The sequence below is a fragment of the Sycon ciliatum genome, chromosome 1, assembly GCF_964019385.1.
Source record: "Sycon ciliatum chromosome 1, ocSycCili1.1, whole genome shotgun sequence".
NCBI lineage: Eukaryota > Metazoa > Porifera > Calcarea > Leucosolenida > Sycettidae > Sycon > Sycon ciliatum.
In genome coordinates, this window is record NC_088643.1 from 49,003,747 (window position 1) to 49,026,841 (window position 23,095).

Below are 23,095 nucleotides of genomic sequence, written 5' to 3' on the forward strand. Positions count from 1 at the left end.
CACCTGAAGACGTTCATGAATGACTGAGGAGTCTGGGAGGGGCGAAACATACATCGCAATCCGAGCCAAATCGTCGCTGTGTCATCGCTTATGCACTAACTGATGTAACAGCCAGCTATGTTGATGTCACCAGCCATGCATCGACTAGGCGCCATGCATGAACAGATGATGGTGGTGAGAGAACTTGGAGAAGCACTCTCTGCCAGGAATTGCAGCTTAGAGAGCGTTGTGTGACAGCTACACCATAGCTCAGTGGTTAGAGCATCACTGGTCTCAAGCAAAGGTCCATGGTTCGAGTCCTGTTGGTGACAGTCAATTTTCTCTTCAGACTTTTCTCGTTCGAGTCCTGGTGGTGACAGTCAAATTTTATTCAGACTTTCCATTTCCATTCCCTCAACGAGTGAATAATATTGAGAAGCTGATCGCTGCTTGCATGACGACTACACCATAGATCAGTGGCTAGAGCATTGCTGACCATAAGCGAGGGTCCCTGGTTCGAGTTCTGGTGGTGATAGTCAATTGTTTCTTCAAACTTTTCCCGTTTGCATCATTCCCTCTAACCAATGAATGTTGAGAAGATAATATTCTCCAATCTCGGCTCTCTTTCCATCTCGCATTGTTTCACGCCTTGTACTGCATTAACTTGATTAGTATTCACACAGGAAGTATCTTCCTAAGTTTATTATCTGTCCAAGGCCCAGAGTAAGGGCTAAGGGAAGAACAGGTAGTGCTACAAAGTATTATTTTGCCTTGACGATCTCGGAAATCATGCATGGCTCATACTATCGAAAAATGTACGAAAAGTGAAAAAATCAAAAAAAAACTTATCTGCGTTCAAAAAGACCCCTTTGCAGCACTTGTGTGCATGCGTGCGTGCGCAGAGCAAGGGGTCCGCGGAGGACTTCATTGTGCCACACCGGCTGTACCGTTTGTGTGCAATCATGGCCTTTCTTCGTGACAAACACAACTGAGGTTTTTCGATCTTCAAATCGCCATAGCGTCCTTGTCATGACTCCAAATCAGCTGAAGCTTGGCAGGACGAATGAAAATGGCATACTGAATCGATTGATACCTTTCCGGAAGGGTTTCCTTGAAAAATAGAATTTAGCCTGCACTGGCTAGCAATATCAGTACTGAATTTTAAGTGGAATGCTACATCACCATTACAAACTCGTTTTCAATGCACTATAACAGGTAGCAACATTCTTGCTATTCAGTACAGCAGTAGTGATCTCAAGTAGCCATTGACAATGAAACACAAGTACATGCATGCATGCATGTACTTGTATTTACTTTAGCAGAGATAACGTCAGAGAGATGATATGCAGGGGACTAGCATATATGTTTTCTGGGACAGATTACAGGGCATCATCAATCTTCTACAAATCGAGCGGACAAGGACGACTAATTGCACTGTAAGCATTTCCTAAATGTCAACATGTAGGAGTAAAATGTGAAATGTTACATTCATCAGTGACATCAATGACATCAGTGACATCAGTCGTCAATGACATCAGTGACATCAGTCATCAATGACATCAGTGACATCAGTCATCAATGACATTTAAAACTGCTGTCTCCGAAACGCTTGTTTTAATTGATAAAGAAGTGAAAACTAATACTGCCATTTACATCAAGTAGTAACATTAGTGTCCCATTGTGTTTGTGCCAGCACGTTGCCTGCATTAGGTCAGTGCTCTTCAGTCTGAGACCAGATGTTAATGAGTCCATCTCCTCCCGCAGTGCACAGCCAGTTTCCAGAGACATCGAACGAGCAGCTTCTACACGATGATAGGTGACCTTTGAAGCTACCAGCCTGTGCAGCACACGCACACATGCAGTGCGCGCACACACACACACATACACGCACACACACGGTCTGTTATCACTGCTCTGTTTTACAAGTTGCAGTTCAGCTTCCCGGCATGTGCCCACACACCAATATCCCAGCCCTGCCGACCCCACGGTAGAAGCTACCCCACGTATTCTCCATACCAGCGGTGTAAAGTTATATACTTGTATGGCAACCCCTCACTTTTGACTGTATACTGAAAAGCATTGGGTCAACCTGAGTTCGCATCCGACTCTTGAACAAAATTCAAGTGTTGGGGCGCAGATGGGCGTCCTGAAAGTGGGACATTTGCAGAATGAAAATTTCACCCACAGGCTTTGCTTCCGTAGTCCAATGCTCTAACAATTCTGACCTCCTGTGATGGGGCCACACCTCTCAGCATTCTGAGAAAACACAACCCCAGTGGTGCAGTGAATTGAAACCGGCTGTCTCTTAGAATGTGTTTGTGATAAGTATAGGGATTTTCGGATACAGTTCCCTTGTGGAGAGAACTGGAGAAGCAACAACGTACCACTTCGGAATGGCTGTTTATCACACAGACTGAACCGTCGTCCAATGCTGACGCAATCACATCACCTGCATATAGGATGCACAAGAACAAAAGAAGTAGTTAGTTCCACGCTATTTCACGCTGTTGTTGTGATTGTGATCAATGTGTATGGGAAATTACAAGATCAGGAGCACTGGGAAACAAAGCTTTAAAGGAGTGTGGGAGGAAGTGGCAGGGGCAAAGAGGTGACAGTATGAGAGATCAGGGTGACCAATGCGATAGGTGGAAACCCTATTGCTATTTGATAAACTGAGCCCCATTCCAGTTTCTGTGTGACGTTCCACTTGATCCTACAGACTAAATGCAGCAGGCTGTAGATGTCACTTGATCCTACAGACTAAATGCAGCAGGCTGTAGATGTCACTACATTCACATACAGTCAACCCTGCGAATAACCACCCTCCATCCGTGCGTGAGAAAAGTGTCGTAATTTGCGAGTTGTCGTTATTCAGACTTATTGGTGAGGTTGGAAGTATGAAGTCAAACGGTCTGGAGATTGTGTCCTCGTTCGCGAGTTGTCGTTATCAGGCGTGTGCCCCGTATGGGTTCCTGGGTGCCCGGAACCCCCCCTTTTTTCGCTCAAAATGCAGGATTTTACTTCATTTTTTGAAAATTTTCCCGGGGAGGCTCCCCGGACCCCCCCCCCTTGAAGGGCACCGGCGCACGCGCCTGGTCATGCCTGAGGTCGTTATTTATGAGGTTTGTGAGGTTTCTATCACCTCAGGTTCATGAGAGACTACACGATTGGAGCAACGAAAGGCTAATCTTACTGGAGAACATCAGGCAAGAGAGAACCGCGAATAACACAGAATGCATCTACAAGAAGGAAAATGCAGACACGGAAGAATCTCACATCAAGTTCCGAAAGTGGACTTGGAGTGACCGAAAAGGCAACAGTCTCACAAAGTGCATAGTATAGTGATCAGTGCAAAGCTACACTACACTACACATGTACAAAGGGTGTCACAAAAGCTAAACATCACACTTACCATTTGGGTCGAAGGCCAGGTCATTGATGCCGCTTGTTGTCACGTTGGCTTCGTAGACTTCCGATGCGGAGCGCACATCCCACATGTGTATATCACCGGCTGCATCACCTGATGCAATGACATCACCCTGTGCACAGTAGCAATGTACACCATCATGTTTACTAGGAGTGCAGTCGATATTCAGGGAGTCAACCAGGTACAGTGCGAGTATGTATATCTTGCTATCCAGTGCACTTCAAGCTTTGATGATCCGGTGCACATACATCCTCTAACTGACATGGACACGAGTTTGCTCCCATCCTGGAGCTCGCGCTTTTCCCGCCGACCTGACTTGACACCAATCAGGGAGTGCTGCTTTCTTGCAGGCTTGCCGAGTGGAAGGTTTGAAGGACTTTTCGTGTATTCTGGATGGTAGCCGACTAGTCGTGAGTCAGTCAAGTCAGGTCGGTGGGACAGCGCGTGTTCCAGGGTGTGAGCAAACAACTTCCTTATACAATTATCGCCGAGATCGCTACCACCATTTCATATTGACATAGACACCTAAGCCATAATAACGATAGCATTGTTTCCAAAAAAGTAGCAGGCACTTTTCATAACTGGGCCAACATTTGAAGAATTTTGCAAGCCTTCTAAAAATTCGGACAAAAACCATAATTTGTAGTGTGTATCCTTTTAGTGTACCGACCAGCAGGATAAGTACTTGGCTATCCGTGCATGCACGCATTTGTGCGTGTCTGTCTGTCTGTCTGTCCATAACCCAGGAGCTGAGATGAAACTGGTTGGCTGTACCAACTTGTTCTCGCAACGAAGACAAGAGCAAGTGGAGGCTTGGGCAAATGCTGACTTGACAGTCGCAAATGATTACAAAATGGCTTACTTGCTGTGTAGTGGTTAGAGAGTTGACAGCATTCCTGTGTCCTATGAACGTCTCCACGCTTTTATTCTATAGGAAACAGATTCGCAAAGAGTAAAACAGAACAACAATCACTGCACCACAGCAACAATGATCATGAAGACGGCGACAACAACAACTTTCTCTTATTGGCCACAGGCCATCGTGAGAATATATATTTGAAACAACAACTTTCTCTTATTGGCCACAGGCCATCGTGTGAGAGTATATTTATTTGAAACAACAACAACGATAACAACAGGGTGTGCTGTGCTTACGGTGTCCCTTTATAAAAGCTATATACAGAGGGTGTGCGCCTTAACCTGCAATAGTGCTCAAATGCCCGGAATGGGCAGAGCGTAGTACGCAAGAGGTACACAAAAGGAAGTATATAGGGCTGTTTTTTGTTGTAACTCAGAGTTTCATAGCAAAAACCAATCATCAGAATTGTCTGATGATTGGTTTTTGCCATGAAACTCTGAGTTACAACAAAAAACAGCCCTATATACTTCCTTTTGTGTACCTCTTGCGTAAAAGCTATATATGTACTAAGAAGTGCGGGCGTGCTGACAATACAATCAAGCACAGGGTGATGAGTGTTATGAGAGTAACCACATTCCCAACTTGAAAGAGGAGTATTACTTCCTAATATGATCATAAATCCCGTTACAATCTGTGACTTGTATTCGGAGCAGGGGACTTGGTAATTTTTAGTAGCACTTACTGTCCGAATGTCCCAAAGCTGAACGGTTGCGTCAGAACCCGCTGTGCAGAACAGGTACGAGTATGGAAGGAAGACGCAGGCGTTTGCAGACCCGGTGTGTCCTAGTAGCTGACGACACATGCGTGATCTGAAGCAACAATATAATATGAAAAAGGCAGTTGGAGACTAAAGATGCGCTATGACAAAACACGTGGTTGTAGACTCACAGCAGGAGCTTGAGCAAGTCGTGGGTTGTTGCTTCGTATAAGAATTTGTCCGGAATGCTACCACTGTTGTTTTCAAGAATGTCTAAATTTATATTACCAACAACAGGGACTCCCATGATACATGTTATGCTTTAGTCGCATGCTGCATCGACATTCATAGCAAGTTCTTATTTATCCGTTCCAAGTCTGAGAACAGCACAGTGTAACAGTTCACCCAGAACAATCCGCAGATCTAACGTCACGTCCATGTACGTACGTTTCAGTGTCGAATAGCGCTACTTTGCCAGAGGAGGAGGTCACCACCAGACACTGCCCATTCCAGTTCCATGCACAGTCCCACAGACATGGTTCTGCGAAAGCTGCATGGGAATGGTAACCAGGGGCACAGGGGACACACACACACACATCAACTGGGTCGCTAGTCAACACCGCAAAAGTGCTATCGTCACAGAACATACATACGCAGCCTGAATATTTTCGCGCGGCGTGCATAAGAGAGAGAGAGACAGACAGACAGATACACAAGCACACACACACACACAGTATAGTGCACATTGCCAAGGACTGTTTTAAAAGAGGATCGGCTTTGCTCAAATTCATGCACCAGTAATTACTCGCTTGTCACTGATAGATTCCTGATGCTAGTTGAGCGTATGCAGAACATGCAGAGTAGTGTGCAGAGTAGTGAGTTCACTAGGGTAGTAGGAACCCCCCAAGAGTGTGCAACGCCGATCCAGCTCTGATCCAGCTCTGTGTAGGGTCTTGGTCGAGCGGAATCGAATCTTCTGATGTCATGCGTACACTCCACACCAGCGCAAGGCCGGTTTCGAGGCAGGGCACCATTGTTTTTGATCCGAGAGTACCTGCGACTCCCCGGGTTCCCCTCAGATGCGTACGGAATTATGACGCAAAGATCCGATTCCGCTCGACCAAGACCCTATGCAGAGCTGGATCAGGCGTTGCACACTCTGGGGGGTTATGTACTCTTGGTAGTACTATCTACGCTCACCATGGCTCACTCCACCCATGTCCAGAATGGACTTGCACTCTCCGCTACAGAAATCCCAGATACGAGCTGTCGAGTCGGCAGAGGTCGTGGCCAGCATCGTCGAGCTGCACCGGGGATACGAGAGATAATCGGCGTCATACGTGCTAGCTGTGAAATCAGACACTCAAATTAGGGTGGCGGGGTGCATTCGGAGATGTTACCTGAGGCATCACTTGAACTTGTGTACTATTGTTCCAGCATTGATTACAGGTGAACAATCGGGCTGCCGACACATGTAATGTTGCTGAAGCTGTATCGTCCGTAGGTTGAATAGTTGTGAATACAGACAGTAGAAGTACACGACTGCAATGAATGATTAGTATACGTACTCAGCTGAGAGGTCTGCCGATGTCACTCCTTGTAGATGACCTTCCCCTGTCATCAGATGTTCGCCACTGGACAAATAAATGCACAAAACGCACAGACACACATGTACACACACATACACACACACACTAAGTCACTACAATTGTAGGCCCATCACTCGGCCAGCTTTTAAGAGTGGTCACGCCATGCATGTCTCGTAATCCTGACCTGGTGTAATTCATGGCTGGCACTACATGAGCAAGTAACGATCCACTACACAAGAGAGTTCAATGACTACTTCTACCAACACGATACCCACGTAGCAACCGGGGGAAACGACAGATACTGTACCTAGAAACTGCTTGCAGCGCTGAGTTTCATGCTCAGGCAAAATCCACAGTAGGGCTGCTTGAAACACAGCATGTGTGTGTTAGACCTTTTGAATGTGCCTCCGTGAGACAGTGGTGTCATTGAGCAGGGTCTGACCTGAATACAAGGATACGTGAGTATATGAGGCTTGGTCATGGCTGTGTCCCAGAAATGCTGGGGGGGGGGGTGAAGTGTCGGACAGGAAACAGTGTACACCGGGCCCTACGGAACCGGCCGGTCTGGTTGACCTGGCCATGTCCGCACCGATAGCATTCCGCCACAGTTGTCGGAGTTGGCTATTTTAACCTGCCATATCATGCAAACGGTACACAAGACTGGTATGGCCAGGCCGAACCCAACTTGTGACTGCTTCTGACGGTCCTTTACAAGTACATGATTGTACTGAGGGGTGACATGCCACAATTTAGGTTCAGTGCAAGAAACCGTGCCATTAGTACATAGGATGATATTGGTGCAATTGGGCTAGACTTTCCATATGAGCAAAATTGTGAAGCAACGCCTAGCCCATGGCATATTACCCATGCATGTTCTACAAACCTCGGAAGCTTCCAGGAATGCCACAAGCGATCATTTCCGACAGTCACTGCCAGGCTGTTGTCCCTAGCAAGGCACATTCTGAGTATGAAGGGAAAATAGCAACAGAATGACCAGTTGATCAGATTGATATTCGCAACCAGAACGGTGCCCTGGTCCTGGACAAAGTACAGTGTTTGCCATTGTAAGCGCTAAGCAGGCGTTCAGTTGTAGCAACAACTTGCTGTCAGTGTGGATGCCTACACCACGTGTATTACACTGTATGGCTTAACTCACTTGACAATTCCCCTGTCATGGGTAGCGAACGAGTATTCCAAGCCGAACCCTTTGCGTGGGTCAATGGACACCTCCTGAAGACTAGCAAACGTTGGTGGTTTCCCAGGCGGCTTGACCAAGTCCGGCATAGGGGCCAGCTGGAAAAAACACATCCAGATACTCCATCAAGTATGTGTATAATTTATGCATACACATTGGTATTACATGCACATTGGTATTACATACACATTGGTATTACATACACATTGGTATTACATACACATTGGTATTGCATCACATTGGTATTACATGCACATTGGTATTACATACACAACAGACCACTGTGGGTAATAGCGGTGACATGTCTCCGTATAAACGGTTCACATGCACTAAAGCCGGGCTTACAGTTTGCACCGGATCTTTGCCAACAACGCACAGTTCACGCACGCGCGTACGAGTGAGATTAGGTGTCTTGCCACTTACATCAATTGGTCCGTCGTCCCGTCGAGACGGCATTGTAGCTGATCCTTTCACTACACCATGTCCTGTGTCCGATTCACGCACGGCGTCGGAAATCAGCGCACTCCCATGTTCCCTGCTCTCGTCTGCACTTAGACCACTGGTGCCGGCGTCGTTGACTGGGATCATCTCATCCAGCACTCTCCGGAAGTAATCACCAGCAGCGGTAGTGTCTCCTGGTGCTGTCATGGGGGCAGTTTGGCCACTCACCGATGCCAACGTGTCGTCAGTCTGCAAATTACCATTTGTCAGCGTTGCCATGTTGTTGCCGCCGGCCGGCTTTTCCACGTCAACGTCGAGCTCTCTCCTTGCCAGCGGTGCAGGTGGTGCCAATGGGTTAGCCTCTCCACTTCCTGGTATCGCAGCGGGCGACAGCGGATCTCGAGGCACTGCCACCTTGCCTCGCACGTTGGTGGACATTGGTATGGTGGTGGTGTTCCGCTGGGCATTTCTAACCGTCTCGTTCACATTAGACTCTGATTAACCAAGAAATAATACACACAGCATAGCAAGCAGATCTAAAATGCATGTACCGTATCAGGGAAAGAGTACATGCTATCAGTCAGGATAGCAAGAATTTACTGGAAGCTACAAACACATCAGCTAGATCAGCTCGACTGAACAGGCACCAAACGCTCACCGTGTGCAATCGTTGCCTTCAGGGACAATAGCTACACATTGGGAAGTAACGCGAGTGTGTGCGCATGTACACATACCACCGCCACACCATTACACGCATGTGCACGAACGCGTGCATGTGCACACACACACACACACACACACACACACACACACACTAAGATCATTAAAGTGAGGAATATGCTGCTGGGCTTTGAAGAATGCGCACAAGATCAATAAGGAGGTGCCACACAGATTTTACAGGACTTTAAATCGACATTAAAGCAAAATACGCCAACTGAAGCCTTCGTAATCTTATCAAACTGAAGTACAGATCCTTTTAACCCTTCACGGCAATCTCTGTCTAATCAACCAAGTGAAGTTTGAGATAACGAATAAAGAAAATGCCGACCATTCACCAAACCAGGCGATACTGTATAGCAGGAAATTTTCGGACGGAAATATTTTCGGACAAAGCCGAATTTTGACCTTTGAAGTTTCGTACGGATTTTATTTTCGTACAGTGCTGCATGCTAAATGCACGTGTTCGCAAGCAGTACGCATGTATACTATTGTACGCATGTATACTATTGTATAGTGTACATAATTTCACAAGAACAAATTTTAGTACAGAATATATTTTAGTAGAAAAGAGGCCATGTACGAAATTTTCCGAAAATAAATTCCGTCCGAAAATTTCCTGCTATACAGTATATCATAGATCAACCCGCAGTCCAATCACACATCCACGATCCATGGAGAGTTTCACATCACATGACATGGTTCCTATAACATTATTATGCTATGCTGGAAACAGTTCAAAGTGGCCACCAGAGAGTTGTACCCAAAGCAGGATTGCGTCCAACCCTGTAGCTACCGTGCACAGGGTGCAGGGTGCACGTAGTGTGTACAGGTTTGTCACGTGATGTGAAGTCCTGCAGTCGCGCACTGACGCGCAAACATCATACTGGAGTTGCGCACTCTTGGGTGTTACATACTCTGCAGGACTTGCGGTAGAACTTAACACATTGCTCATACCTCTTTCTTTGTCTTCTCCAGTTCCAGGCTTGCCATGGATTTCTCACGAAATAATACCTGAAGGAACCAAACATGGAAATGACAAGGAGTAAAGAAACGATTACTATAAAGTGGTCATATGCAGCTGCGTTAAATTCTGGAGAGGTGTACGCTTCTCGTTGGCTGAGAATTCGAAAGAGACTATGTGGTGACTTTTGACTTGAAAAGCGGTTATCACCACATTGAAATTGCGGAAGAGCACCGGAAGTATCTTGGCTTCCGATGTAAAGTGGACGGTAGAGTCTCTACATTTGAGTTTTGCGTGTTGCCATTTGGCCTTTCCACGGCGCCCTTTATTTTCACAAAGTTGACAAAGCCCTTGCTTGCGCATTGGAGACGGCAGGGTATCCGTTGTCAGTTGTACATGGACGATGGCACTGGGGGGCATGAGTCATACCAAGGTGCATTGAAAGTGGCAGCCACAATGAAAGCTGACTTAATTCAAGCAGGTTTCACTCCTCACCCAACCAAATGCTGTTGGATACCCTCTCGTAAAGTCGAGGTGCTTGGATTCGAGCTTGATTTTGAGCACGGAGAGATAACGGCTTCAAACAGGCGGGTACAGCTATTTCAAAAGAGGGTAGCAGAATTGCAGCGCAAAAGACCAGTTTCAGCACGAGCTGTAGCGAGCCTTGCTGGGACTTTGCTCTCTATGTCTGTAGCACTAGGGCCAATCTGCAGGCTCCGCACTAGAGGAATGTACCGGTTTATCGAAAGCAGAAGCACATGGAATGCATTGAAGTTTTTGCCAAGCGATGTTGCAGAAGAAATCCGATTTTGGGCAAACACATTTGCCAAGCTGCATGGCCAGCCGATGTGGAAATCCGAGCCAGTAAAGGCAGTACTGACCTGGTCCGACGCCAGTGATAGTGGATGGGGTGGTTTTACCCTGTCAAAAGGTTTTGAAGTTGCTCGAGGGAATTGGCCCCCTGAAGTTTGCGAACGAAACATGAGCTCCACGTGGCGGGAACTGAAGGGCACCGAATTGGTCCTTGAGTCCCTGGCTCTGGCTGTTGAAGGCTGTACTTGCATTCATCGCACTGATAACCAAGCAGCAGGTTATATTCTGATGAATGGAAGTAGGCATGCGCATTTGCAGGAAATAGCGTTGTCAATCCATAGGATTTGCCAGCAGTATGGTATTCAGCTAGTTGCAGAATGGGTGCCGCGTGAAGAAAATGAACTTGCGGATTATTATTCAAAAATCATTGACGCCGATGATTGGAGTGTTAATCCTGTTGTTTTTGAGTGGTTGGATGAAGAGTGGGGCCCACATACCCTAGACTGTTTTGCTAGTGTGAGCACAAGGAAAACTGATGGATATTGTTCACGATGGTGGAACCCAGGCTGTGTTGCGGTAGATGCATTCACGTTTCCATGGGAGGGAGAGAATGTTTGGCTTACCCCACCTCTGTACCTGATTGGCAAAGTTATCAAAATGGTAGAGTTCTATGAGTGTCATGCCACTCTAATCGTACCTAAGTGGGTATCTGCTGCATGGTGGCCATTGTTATTCCGGGGCACTTCTTGGTGCTCATTTGTCAAAGAATGCATTGACATCCCTTTAAGAGACGATACATTCCTGCAGGGTACATGCCCGTGGAATTTGTTTGGGAAGGGGACACCAAAGTGCAAAGTGCTAGCCATACGTTTGTGCACAGTTGCACGGTGCAAATGCTGAGGCCACAGTATGCCCATTTTGTGTTGGTGTTGATGCAGATGTGCATGGGCCCGGATGCCTAAAATGCACATGTTCTGGAGCCCCCCGCTGCTAGCGGCCAGCTCACTCAACCTTGGAGCACCTGTGCACCTTGGAATGATGATGACGTCGATGATGGTGGTGCTGACGGCAAAGATGATGATGCTGAGAAGAAGACGATACTTGATAGCGGCAACAACAACAGCCGTGAGATGCCGATACGATGTACACCAACTTGTCAAAGATTGGGCTGTATTTGAATTCTCGCCCTGAAAGTGTCTTGTCTCGCTATGACACATCACCTGCAGATTGCCTTCAACACCTCCAGTGGCCAACGCACCTGTCATCGGAGATGTCGCTGTTGGCTCAACAGTTACCAACCGTGTTAGAAGGCGCCAGGGCAAAGTCAACCGTCAAGAAGTACAAGGCAAGTTTCACGCAGTGGCAGAGGTGGGCCAAAGGTCAAGGTATTTCGGCTCTCCCGGCAGACCCGCTGCATGTAGCATTGTACCTAGTCAAGAAGATTGCCACTTCCAGTACACCAGCGCCGGTCTCTGCAGCGGTCCATGGAATCAGTTGGAAACATAACACCTATAGTCATCCTGATCCATGCCGAGTACCCATGGTGCAAAGGGTACATCAAGCAGCAAAGAGATTTCTCGCCACGCAGCGCAGGAGGAAAGCCCCGCTGACACCGAAACTGCTGAAGAAGCTGAAGGTCTCATTGTCTACTGGAAAGTTGCAGGATCTCCAAACCCTGACACTCGTTACGTTAGGGTTTGCTGGTTTCCTCCGCTGGGACGATCTTGCTCATGTCCGAATAGATGCCCTGTCCATTCATCGAGACTACATGGCTGTTTTCCTGGAATGCAGAAAGAACGACCAGTTCCGGGAAGGTAGCTGGGTGTTCATCAGCCGTTGGGAACAAGACCTCTGTCCAGTTCAACTAGTTGAACAGTTTCTCGCCAGTGGTGACCACTCGCCAAACTCAACATTGTTTGGCAGAGTCCGAACCTACCATGGTCGACAGGTTATTCGGTCCCAGATGTCATACTCCAGAGCGAGGGAGTTAGTACGGGCGGCATTGGCGGCAGTTGGAGAGGATCCTGACAAGTATGGTGTACATAGCCTCCGTTCTGGGGGTGTGTCCGTGGCAGCTGCAGCAGGTATCCCAGACCGTCTAATTCAGCGCCATGGAGGATGGAAGAGTGAGTCTGGTATGAAGTCGTATTTCTCGGAGTCCCTGCCTAACCTCCTAAGAGTCTCTAGTGCCATTGGGCAGGTGGTTGCATGAACAGCAGACATGTGGTCATAATGTATATATATGTATATCTTTCCTAGTCGTAATTTATATTATAATTATGTATTATCTTTCCTAGTCGTAATGTATATATGTATATCTTTCCTAGTCTCCTGGCGTCCATGCTGATTCGTCTCTTAATGTTCTTATTCATGCCCGGCTATGCTTTGTCGGCTTGCAATGTGGCTGTCCGCAGCCGACCCTGCACTGTGGTTTTGCTGGTGCAAATGTGAGGTGTGAGAGAGAAGTGTACGCTTCTCGTTGGCTGAGAATTCGAAAGAAACGAGAAGCAATGTTCTCTCGAACTTCGAATATTTGCGAAGCTTGTATTATTTTTTGTTGTGGCACGCAGTGCAGGTTGACGTCACTGTAGTGACGTAATCGTTGTTGAGCGAGTGCAATGTGGCTGTCCGCAGCCGACCCTGCACTGTGGTTTTGCTGGTGCAAATGTGAGGTGTGAGAGAGAAGCATTATTTCCAAAAATCATCTTGATCCTATCAGACATTTTCTCACTTAGGAGCACCGCACACATATCTCGCAATTTTTACATTATCTGACACAGCTGAAAGTCAATCGTAGCAGTCTTTTGTTGCATCACAAGTTAGAATTCACACAAACACTCGTTTCTCTCGGGATCAGAGAGATAGGATTGTGCCGGTATAGATGATGTTGACCCACAAACTGTTGTCAGTGGAATCAAGCCAAGTGTCCAAGTCTGTATTTCAACTATGTTCATCTGACAATGTGCTTTGAGAAACATAACCTCGACACATGCAGCCCGTGATCTCCCTCCATTTACTCACATCAAACTTCTCTTTGAGTTGGCGCAGAGTTGGCTCATAGCTCTCGTAATGTGCGGACATGCTACAATGGCAGTAACACCAATCAGAACAGACGTTGAAACACAACACAGAGATTATTGCTCGGTGCCATCAACACAAACAACCTTGCCGGGGAGAATGTATGCATCGGACCCTACTGCACCAGTTGTCTCGGAGAGTTTTACTAGCTGTTTTTGCTCCGGAGTCGGTTGGTCATGTAGTGACTAGTCAGAAGTCAAGTGCATGCACCTAGACGCTTAGCTAGCTTAGTCAGGGCGGCATATTTCTCCAGTGACTCACCCAATTCTCGCAACCGTGCGCTTCCTGCGTGTGAAAAGGTCTCCGCAAGTGAAAGAGAACGAGGCTGGTTACGATGGCAGGAGACGCCCCATGCTCGAATGTGTTGCCCAGTACACTCCCCCCTCCTACACCAGGGTTTCCTGACCCTGATTTCATCCTTGTGAAGCATCATATACGTGATTTGGCAACCAAGGTTCCAAGGGATTGGTAAGACAGTCAGAAGCCAGTGCTTGGTTAGTGTACCCATCCTTACCGCTTCATTTTGGCATTGAGTGACCGCAGCTCCAATGTCGACTGCCGGTCGCGGACTCTGTGATGGTCACGTATCAAGCTTACCCTCTCAAAGTTCCTTATCGCCTTCCTGCACAAGTTGACCAACAATTACAGCCATTGAAAATACAAATAAATAGGAACTCAACAAGCTGTGGTCAGAAACCGGTCAGCAAGAAACTGGTGTAGTGTCCTCTACCAACTAGGCATGTCTAGTTGCTAAGCATTCTTGATGTTGAAAAGTTGAAAACTGCACAATGCATGTATAAGTAAACAATGTCAAACAATAATGCTACACATTTGCGCCAATCATTCAACTGCTCACAGGTGGTGGGCATGGTCACCCTAGTCACCCACTATGTGTGCTGCACCGACCATAGCATATGTTAGTCCGGTACATTGGTAGATGCTCAAAAAGCCTTCTGCCATGCATAACGTTATCACCCACAATAGGACTGACGCCCCAGGCTTCAAGATTAGTGTTCAGCAACAAATGCTATGAGCAAGGTAAAGGCTAAGGTAGCCGATCGTCAGTTCTGACTGTAGGGGTGGGACGCCACAACGGTTAGAGATCTATTGCTCTCAATAGCTACTGTAGGGAAGTGAAGCACTTTATACCGTTTTGGAGATAGTTTGACATGAACTTACTTAGCTATAGCATCTTGAGTGGCCATTTCTTCTCGGAGAAAGGTGACTTGACCGTTCAGGTATTCATTTCTTGGTCATCAGCATATGAACACAACATGACACAGACGGGAGTTAATGCCACCTGTGACCAAGGGGACTTCAGGTGTGCCACGATGGTAACAGTTTGGGTGTAAACACCACAGTGCCGGTGACGTCATCTCATGCGATACCACACAATACACTTCACTAGTGACAGCAGAATTGGTTACACTGACCCAAGTGTCTTCAGCCATTATGTTGATCGACTGTTGGAAGCCCACAAACCGGAGCCACCTGATTGCAATTGCGTATTGACAGTAAGATAAAGATCGATGCTGATAGTGAACTGTTTAGTGCATAATCATGAACAAAGAATGACACCGATTCACAGTTGTTCCACAGCACAAGCTAAGCAGTATACCTGTTGAACACTACTGAACAGGAATGATTGAGATCATCAAAACTCACTCTGAATAGACATCTGGAAAGTTGTTGACATCTTCCGGGTGTAGCTGTCCATTCTCTGCCAGCTCGATCCTATAGTGAGGAGTGTTGTGATTGCGGTACAGGATACCAAACACACACATGATCCCACAACACAAGGTGGTCACAGTTAATAAAGAATGCAACCACAGTTAGAAAGATCAAGGCTGTGGTTGTACACTTAGCTCACCGATAGGCGAGGCTACAAAGCAGCTTGGTGAAAGCCAGTAGCTAGCGGGAGCCTAGCAAGAGGATTCCGGTTGGTCCGGCCAAATGGGATACTGCCTTACTGCATCGGAAACGGACACTATCGAAAATCCCGTTTTGCACGGATTGGGCGGGACAACCTTTTCGAAACAAGGTCCGACCATGTAATACTACTAGTGCGGCCAAAGCACCTTACCACTCACCACTCTTCTTCAAACACTCTCAGTGTTTTGTTCATCCCTTTACGCACCAGGAAGCCGCGTACAAACTCATCAGTCACTGATGGTGTCTGCAGTTTGGACCAAGACAAGAGCATACAGGAAAAGGCAGTCGGCAACATGTAGACTGCTAGAAGAGCACTTGCAAATCCAGGTACATGTTGTTCCGTTGTGTGCTCAACGGATGGGGCACAAGGACATCCTGCTTTCTAACGAAAATTGCACGTACTTCCTAAACCGCATGCAGACTCCACCTGTGCAAACACTTCTGCATAGCCACACGTGTTCCGTGACCATGACAAGGCTTTTATTCGTAAACTCACCGTTTTGATAGTTGCTGCTACAGGCTACTCCATACCAAGTAGGCAAACATTGTGAAAGTGCACACACACACACACACACACACACACACACACACGCATACCGTAATCACCCATACACAAACACACACATACACACACACACGCGCGCACGCATTCATGCGTGTACCCATGCAAACACCAAACCAGACACATAATTATAGTGAACTTGTGAAAGCTGTGTGTGTTGTTACCACATCCATCGTAATACTTCGGAATGGCTAAACCCGAGTGCACTGGACGATAAAAAAACAATTCAAACCAACACTGTGGCTGCAGCATGGCTACGCATGGCTAGGCCTGGCTATGCATGGCTATGCCTGGCCGTATTGTATGCCTGGCTATGCTTGGCTATGCCTGGCTAGATATGTTTGGCTATGCCTGGTTAGCTATGCTTGGCTATGCCTGGCTATGCCTGGCTATGCATGGCTATGCATGGCTATGCTTGGCTATGACTGGATATGCATGGCAACGCCTGGCTATGGTGAGACATTGCAAACTGTCTCCCCTGGTCGACTAGAAATCTCAAACTGCATTGGACAGTGTTGTACCAAGTACATGTACTAGCACTGTGAGACAGGAGCAAGATGCACAGATCAAACTCGAGTATCGATGAGCAACGAATGATTTGCAAGACATACCAGTACTGGTTTTTATGTACCCTTCAACACGCAACCCCATAACCATCCTGCTTTCAAACATTGTGTCTACAGGGTGCCAACTTGCAATTCAAGTTTTGTTATCATTCACCATACTCTCAGACTCGTACATGCACTACAGTCTCTGCCACTGAAATCCTGCAAAGCACTTTGAGATGGTGCAGCGCATGGTATGTAACCGGAGTATTCCGTCAAAATGTCATGCGAGCAATTGCATTGAAGTAGGTGTATAATCATTAGGGGTGAAAGTTGACACTGAAATCCCGAGTTCGAGCACTCTGATTTGCTCCGATCGAATATTCGAGTATTCGAGTATTCTTCATCTCCTAAACAGTGCACACCAAGGGCCTTAAGATCACATTATACAACCTTGGTTGAATCGATTGATGATCTCTTTTTTCAGGTATACTGGTTGGTGGGTCATTTGGGCTCTCTCTATTCATGAACAAAGGCTCACTACACAGTCTGCACATCAATATCTACTGACTGCTGCTCTGAAACTGTAGATTTCTGTGGTAAATGCATGTACCGTGGATGAACGAGTACTCTGATTTATTTCGAGTACGGTTATTCTTGAAAAAAACGAGCGAGTACTCGAATATTCGGTGTAATTGTTTCACCCCTAATAATCATGAAACGTGGGCCCCGGGACCTGCAGAACAAGCTGGCAGCTTACTAAGGTCTTGGTCCAGACATGTTCTTGCAAGCGCCCAGAAGTGCAGAGCACAAACAAAAAAACTCCAAACTGCGCCTTCGCATCAGACATAGTTGAAGGGCAAGGGAAATGAGCCCAGTTGCCCACAGCTGGATCTAACATTACTATTCATGTGCCCTGAGTGCAGCACATATTACCTGTGAGGTAACCCTGTCCTCTGCTTTCAGGATCCGCACAGATTCGGAAAAGCCTTCTGCCTCTATACTCACAACGAAGCAGCGCAAAAGCAAAAATGCACACACACACACGCGCGCGCGCGCACACACACACACACACACACACACACACACGTGAATGCACACATGCAAACACACCCACCCACACATACACACACACACATGCCCATACACACACCAGTGCACACACACACACCAGTGCACACACACACACACACACACACACACACACACACACACCAAGCGTGTCAGTCCAATCCAATGTCAAATTGCAACAGAATCACTATACAACAAACACGTACCGTATATTCTCCATTATAAGCGCCGTGCTTCTATTTTTTCAACACCCCTCTACCCCGTGCTTATATTGGAGACCGCGCTTATATTGGAGACCGTGCTTATATTTTTTCAACCAATACATCCATACAGAGCAAGAAGAAATACATGCTAGATATCATGCGTGCAGCATTGATTTCCACCAAGACCGTGCTAATAATAGAGACTGTGCTTATAATGTTTCGAAAGGTGCTCACAGTGTGCTAGTATTAGAGACTGTGCTAGTAATGGAGACCTGTGCTTATAATAGAGAATATACGGTAATTGATAGTGTAATAATATCATAAATAACTAATATACTCACCAACATCGGGGATGTCGCCATCGGCAAGCTGTAATCACATGATCACATGACATGAAAGACAGACAGTGAAATAAGTACATGTACATGTATAAACAATGGACGGCGTTAGTCATGAAAGATCGCACTTACTAGGATAATTCCTAGCTTCCTACAAGTATACAGTGAAACCAGGGAGTCGTAAAATACCGGTATTTTACGATTCCCTGAGTGAAACCTGTCTAAGACGACCGCTCAGGGGACCTTCAAAATGTGGTCTCTGTTACCAGGTGATCTGCTTATCCAGGGTCATTTGACGGAACGTAGCATCCATTGGTCCCGGCTGCAGTGGTCTTCTGGGAGAGGTGGCCGCCTTATCCGAGTGGTCGCCTTGACATGTTTTACTGTAGTACTAGTAGTAGTAGCAAGAGTACATAAACCAGAGTGTGCAACTGTGCATATCAGATCTGAAACAGCGCAGTTCGTGCACTACGTCACCCTGGTGAGGTCAGCCAAGCCGCGACTTGCGTACAGCTCAAATTTTCGTGTTTCACAGACCGGAAATCAACCAAGTTTACATGATTTTAGTCGTCTTGTTTTAGGATTTCGGTGTTTTTGTGTGACTGCGTATGCTGCCTACACCCGCTGACAAGTAAATTCACCAGGCTTTCCGTTTCAAAAAACCGAAATCAGGACAAACTCAGTGACCTGCACCACCGTGACTGGTTACGCAACCTTTCACCGTACCTGTGGCTTACCATGCCGTCAGAAATGACGTAGTGCACGAATTACGCTCCCACAGGAACCATCCCGAGTTGCACACTCTGGTTTATGTACTCTTGGTAGTACCCATGGACCAAGCACCATAGAGGAGATTATGCTGATGACACCATCTGATATGCAGTTTTCATGGAGAGGCAAACACGTACTTGCGATGTCACATGCAGTGCCACTCCACACAAGACACTTCGAATGATGACGTCATCGCAGAACTATCCCAGCCCATGTACTGTGTTGTGTACATTAAGGTCCGGTTAGAAGTCAAGCGGCCACGCTGCGCAGGCCTTGCAGCCATGGTTACACATACAGTATACAGTTATGAGACTACAGACTACAGTGCTCTATGTACTCTATTGCTTGCTGGTCCATTTTTGCAATACGTGAACCAACGTGTGTGTGCAAGTCACAGCTACGCTCCAAGGGCACCGGTCCTGGTCATTCCTACGGATTTCAACGTCCACAACAGTACGCAGCACAACAGTACACAGCACAACAGTACGCAGCACAACTAGAGCAGCAAGAAATGGACAACGAAGGCATCACGCCATGCGCAGTGTGAACAGATCGCATACCAGTATGAACAGATCGCATACCAGTATGAACAGATCGCATACCAGTATGAACGGATCCTATAACAGTATGCCAACCCATTTTGCATGCTGTAGTAGCACTGTAGCATCCGCTCCGGTCATAAAACGTTGACCCATCCAATTGGAGCAGAACGGGGGATTACTCGCAAACCCCAGCTCTCCCCTCCCTCCCCCCAATCCAAAACATCGTCCCACGCCACTGTAGATGATGTTGATGATCTGCATACTTTGAAGTGGGACCAATCAGGAAATAGGTAGCAACAACCAGAGTCACGAGTTCCTCCCAGTTTTGTGTCATGTTACCTGTTTGATGATCTCATCATCCAGTAGAAGAACCTCTTGCTTCAGCTGCTTCTCTGTACACAGGCATAAGTAACACATTCACAGCAAACACGCGCAGCCACACACACAGACGCACCATGTTATGTTTAACTGGCTTTAAGTTGAGTGCATGGGGTTGGACAGGAGAGGATCTGTCCAGGTCACTGTCTGGCTCACTGGCCCAAGTGGTGAATGGTGGAATAGAGAGAGAGAGAGAGAGAGAGAGAGAGAGAGAGAGAGAGAGAGAGAGAGAGAGAGAGAGAGAGAGAGAGAGAGAGAGAGAGAGAGAGAGAGAGAGAGAGAGAGAGAGAGAGAGAGAGAGAGAGAGAGAGAGAGAGAGAGAGAGAGAGAGAGAGAGAGAGAGAGAGAGAGAGAGAGAGAGAGACGGAGAGTAACGGAGAGAGAGACGGAGAGTAACGGAGAGAGAGACGGAGAGAGAGAGAGAGACGGAGAGAGAGAGACGGAGAGAGAGAGAGAGACGGAGAGTCACACGGAATAGGGATCTTGCTGCAACAAGTGAGAAGTGTAAGTTGGGGATCAGTTGAAGCCTCCGAGCCGCCCGACAGCCTCAGCTCAAACTGGTTCTGATGCTCGCACTGTTGCAGGCTTGTAGCAAAACTGACATAGGATAGTGCTGTACACCACTTCAAGTTTTCACAATCGAAAAGTGTCACACCACAATGTAAGGTTGAGCTAAGCTTGTAAGTAACATACAGCATTACATGTACTTGAAGTACTATACTGGCAATATGTATGGTCGCAGTGAGGCCATGAAGCGTTACGTTGGCACATGTTAACCGCACGCAGGGCGTTACATGCAAAGTCGCACAGGAGCCGTTACACAAGTTTCTATTGCCGCAGTCCTTTTTTTGCTATTGCCGCATCACTTTTTTGCTATTGCCGCATCATTTTTTTTGCTATTGCCGCATCATTTTTTGCAAACTGCAATGAAAAGATCGCCGCACCCCGCCGGACGCGCGTTACGAACGCAACGAAAATTTGTCGCACTAGCCTGGTCGCGCGTTACGCCGCACCCCCTGCGTTACGCGTTACGCGGCAACATATATTGCCAGTACGGTAGTTACTTACAACATTCCTGTTTCCCCTACGCATGATGTGTTGTATGCACATGCAATTATGCAGCAAACACCATGAACACCTACAGTCACAGCACAAACACGTCAGCACATATCCACTGTCCACTGCCACACTGCCATTACTGAAGGGAGCGACCATACAGTTCCCTGTCGGGATGGATCTGTTGGCGAGTTGCGAACAGGGCTTACCGTAAGCCTCCCCGTTGAGTTTATCCTGTGCCGGTTGCTGAGTCATCTTCTCGTCCAGACTACTTGACCAACAGTAACGACAGTCAACCACCGATCCGTGTACCAGCGTGTGGTGTGAGTACCGGTTTCTTCACGTCTATGCTATTCACATGCAACTCCAAGCTGGTCTTCGTCGAGTCTGTTGTAGTCAGTCAAGAACATTCACACAGGGTGGGTACACTGTGGTCCTACTCCTAGACTGTGCATCAGTTTGTGAACTGGCGCAGAGAGCACCGCAGAGCCGAGTGCCTCCAACAAACTCAAGTCAAGGGCTGCCTGTTGTTCTGGGTCGGGATTTGGCGAAGCGACTACGCGAGCGGCGTGCCTGCACAAGAACCACACAGAGAACAGCAACATAGATGTACCACTCACACTGACTGAAAGTGTCTGGAGACCTACCGTAGTCACTGCATGCATATCAAGGACTAACTCACTACCTAATGAGCACAACATCCTGCCAGTGGACACTGGGGTGCTCGGACCCTGTGACAGTAGTTTACCATGGTTTTAATACCAATGACGACCATTGGCATTACGACGAACAGAGCAGTGACCGCGATGCTAGTCGAGTTATTGACACCTGAAAAACAGTCCTTCTAGAGCCCTGAGACGGGAAAGTCGAGGAAAAGAGTTCTATAGAATAATAACAGTCGAGTGCCCTGCGAATGAATGAAAATAAGCGCTTGTGTTAGATATCCAGCCACGGAGAGCTCAGCTAGCTCTTCGCTTTGAAACGCAGTCTAAACAAAAGGTGTCGGAAATGAATGCTAAGACCAGTGCACCCGGCCGTGTGGTAGTTAGCCAAGAAAAGGACAGGATGGTCGATAGCGACCGAACACCATCCAAATAGGTTCTAAACAGACAATGTCACCACAGCTGAGCGACACACAAACTGAAGGGAACCTGTGACTCAGTGTGAGTCATGGAGGTGACAGGAGAGCGCTGAAACCCTTTTATTTACCTTCTCGGGGTACTCTAGCTTGTCCCGCTTGACCAGCTCACTGAGTGCGGCAGCGGCGGAAGAGCAAGTCTGGACCCGGGCACCCACAATACGCAATACTGCCAATAGCTTGACAAAGTACGGTTGAACAGAAAGCAACGATAATCATTGTCTACTAGTAATCACTAGGCTTGTTGAAGTAATTAGTTTCCTCTGAGTTTTTCAGGTGCTACAGTAACATAACATGTCCATCAAACACGTACGGACGTCGAGACGCAGCCTGGCTGAGGTGAGCAACGGAACTTCAGACCAGCGTCGATATCAATTCGTTACACACCCATTTGTAGGACAGGCACTATTCCCGCCGTCCGATACAAACTCAGCTCAGTTGGCTTTTCACTTGGCCATGCCATGGCTTTTCGCCTGCTATGCTGTCAGCCTGTACACCAGGCGCTGGCGCTGGTCACCGTCCCTGCTTCGCGCTGGGTAGTCTACGAACTAGTGACTCGACTTTGCCGTTTAGTTGTCATGGTTTGATTTCCAAGGTAACAATCATTCTTTCTCGCGAAGGACTAAAGGGACCGTCACTTAATTTTTGCCGACTACCCGCCAAAAAAATCTTTTCGTTTCACGTGTCAGACACGTCCGCGAGCGCGTACGACTCGCGCGCGCCCGCGCTACCTTTCACGT

At 47.3% G+C, this 23,095-nt stretch overlaps 1 protein-coding gene across 1 annotated transcript; it reads right to left on the reverse strand.

The window, feature by feature from the left end:
- Positions 1–1,138: 1,138 nt before the first annotated feature.
- On the reverse strand, positions 1,139–22,780 carry LOC135830641 (uncharacterized). Its single transcript, XM_065342875.1, has 24 exons — positions 22,427–22,780; positions 21,427–21,790; positions 20,123–20,175; positions 18,474–18,501; positions 17,795–17,856; positions 16,248–16,271; positions 15,910–15,995; positions 15,485–15,553; positions 14,999–15,067; positions 14,334–14,441; positions 13,763–13,823; positions 9,922–9,978; positions 8,906–8,936; positions 8,230–8,741; positions 7,768–7,904; positions 7,495–7,572; positions 6,591–6,656; positions 6,223–6,326; positions 5,470–5,572; positions 5,008–5,134; positions 4,269–4,334; positions 3,392–3,518; positions 2,364–2,428; positions 1,139–1,816 (listed from the first exon to the last, which is right to left on the reverse strand). Exons 2-24 carry the CDS (start codon positions 21,470–21,472, stop codon positions 1,691–1,693), a joined length of 2,205 nt encoding a protein of 734 aa, XP_065198947.1. The 5' UTR covers positions 21,473–21,790; positions 22,427–22,780; the 3' UTR covers positions 1,139–1,690.
- Positions 22,781–23,095: the final 315 nt, after the last annotated feature.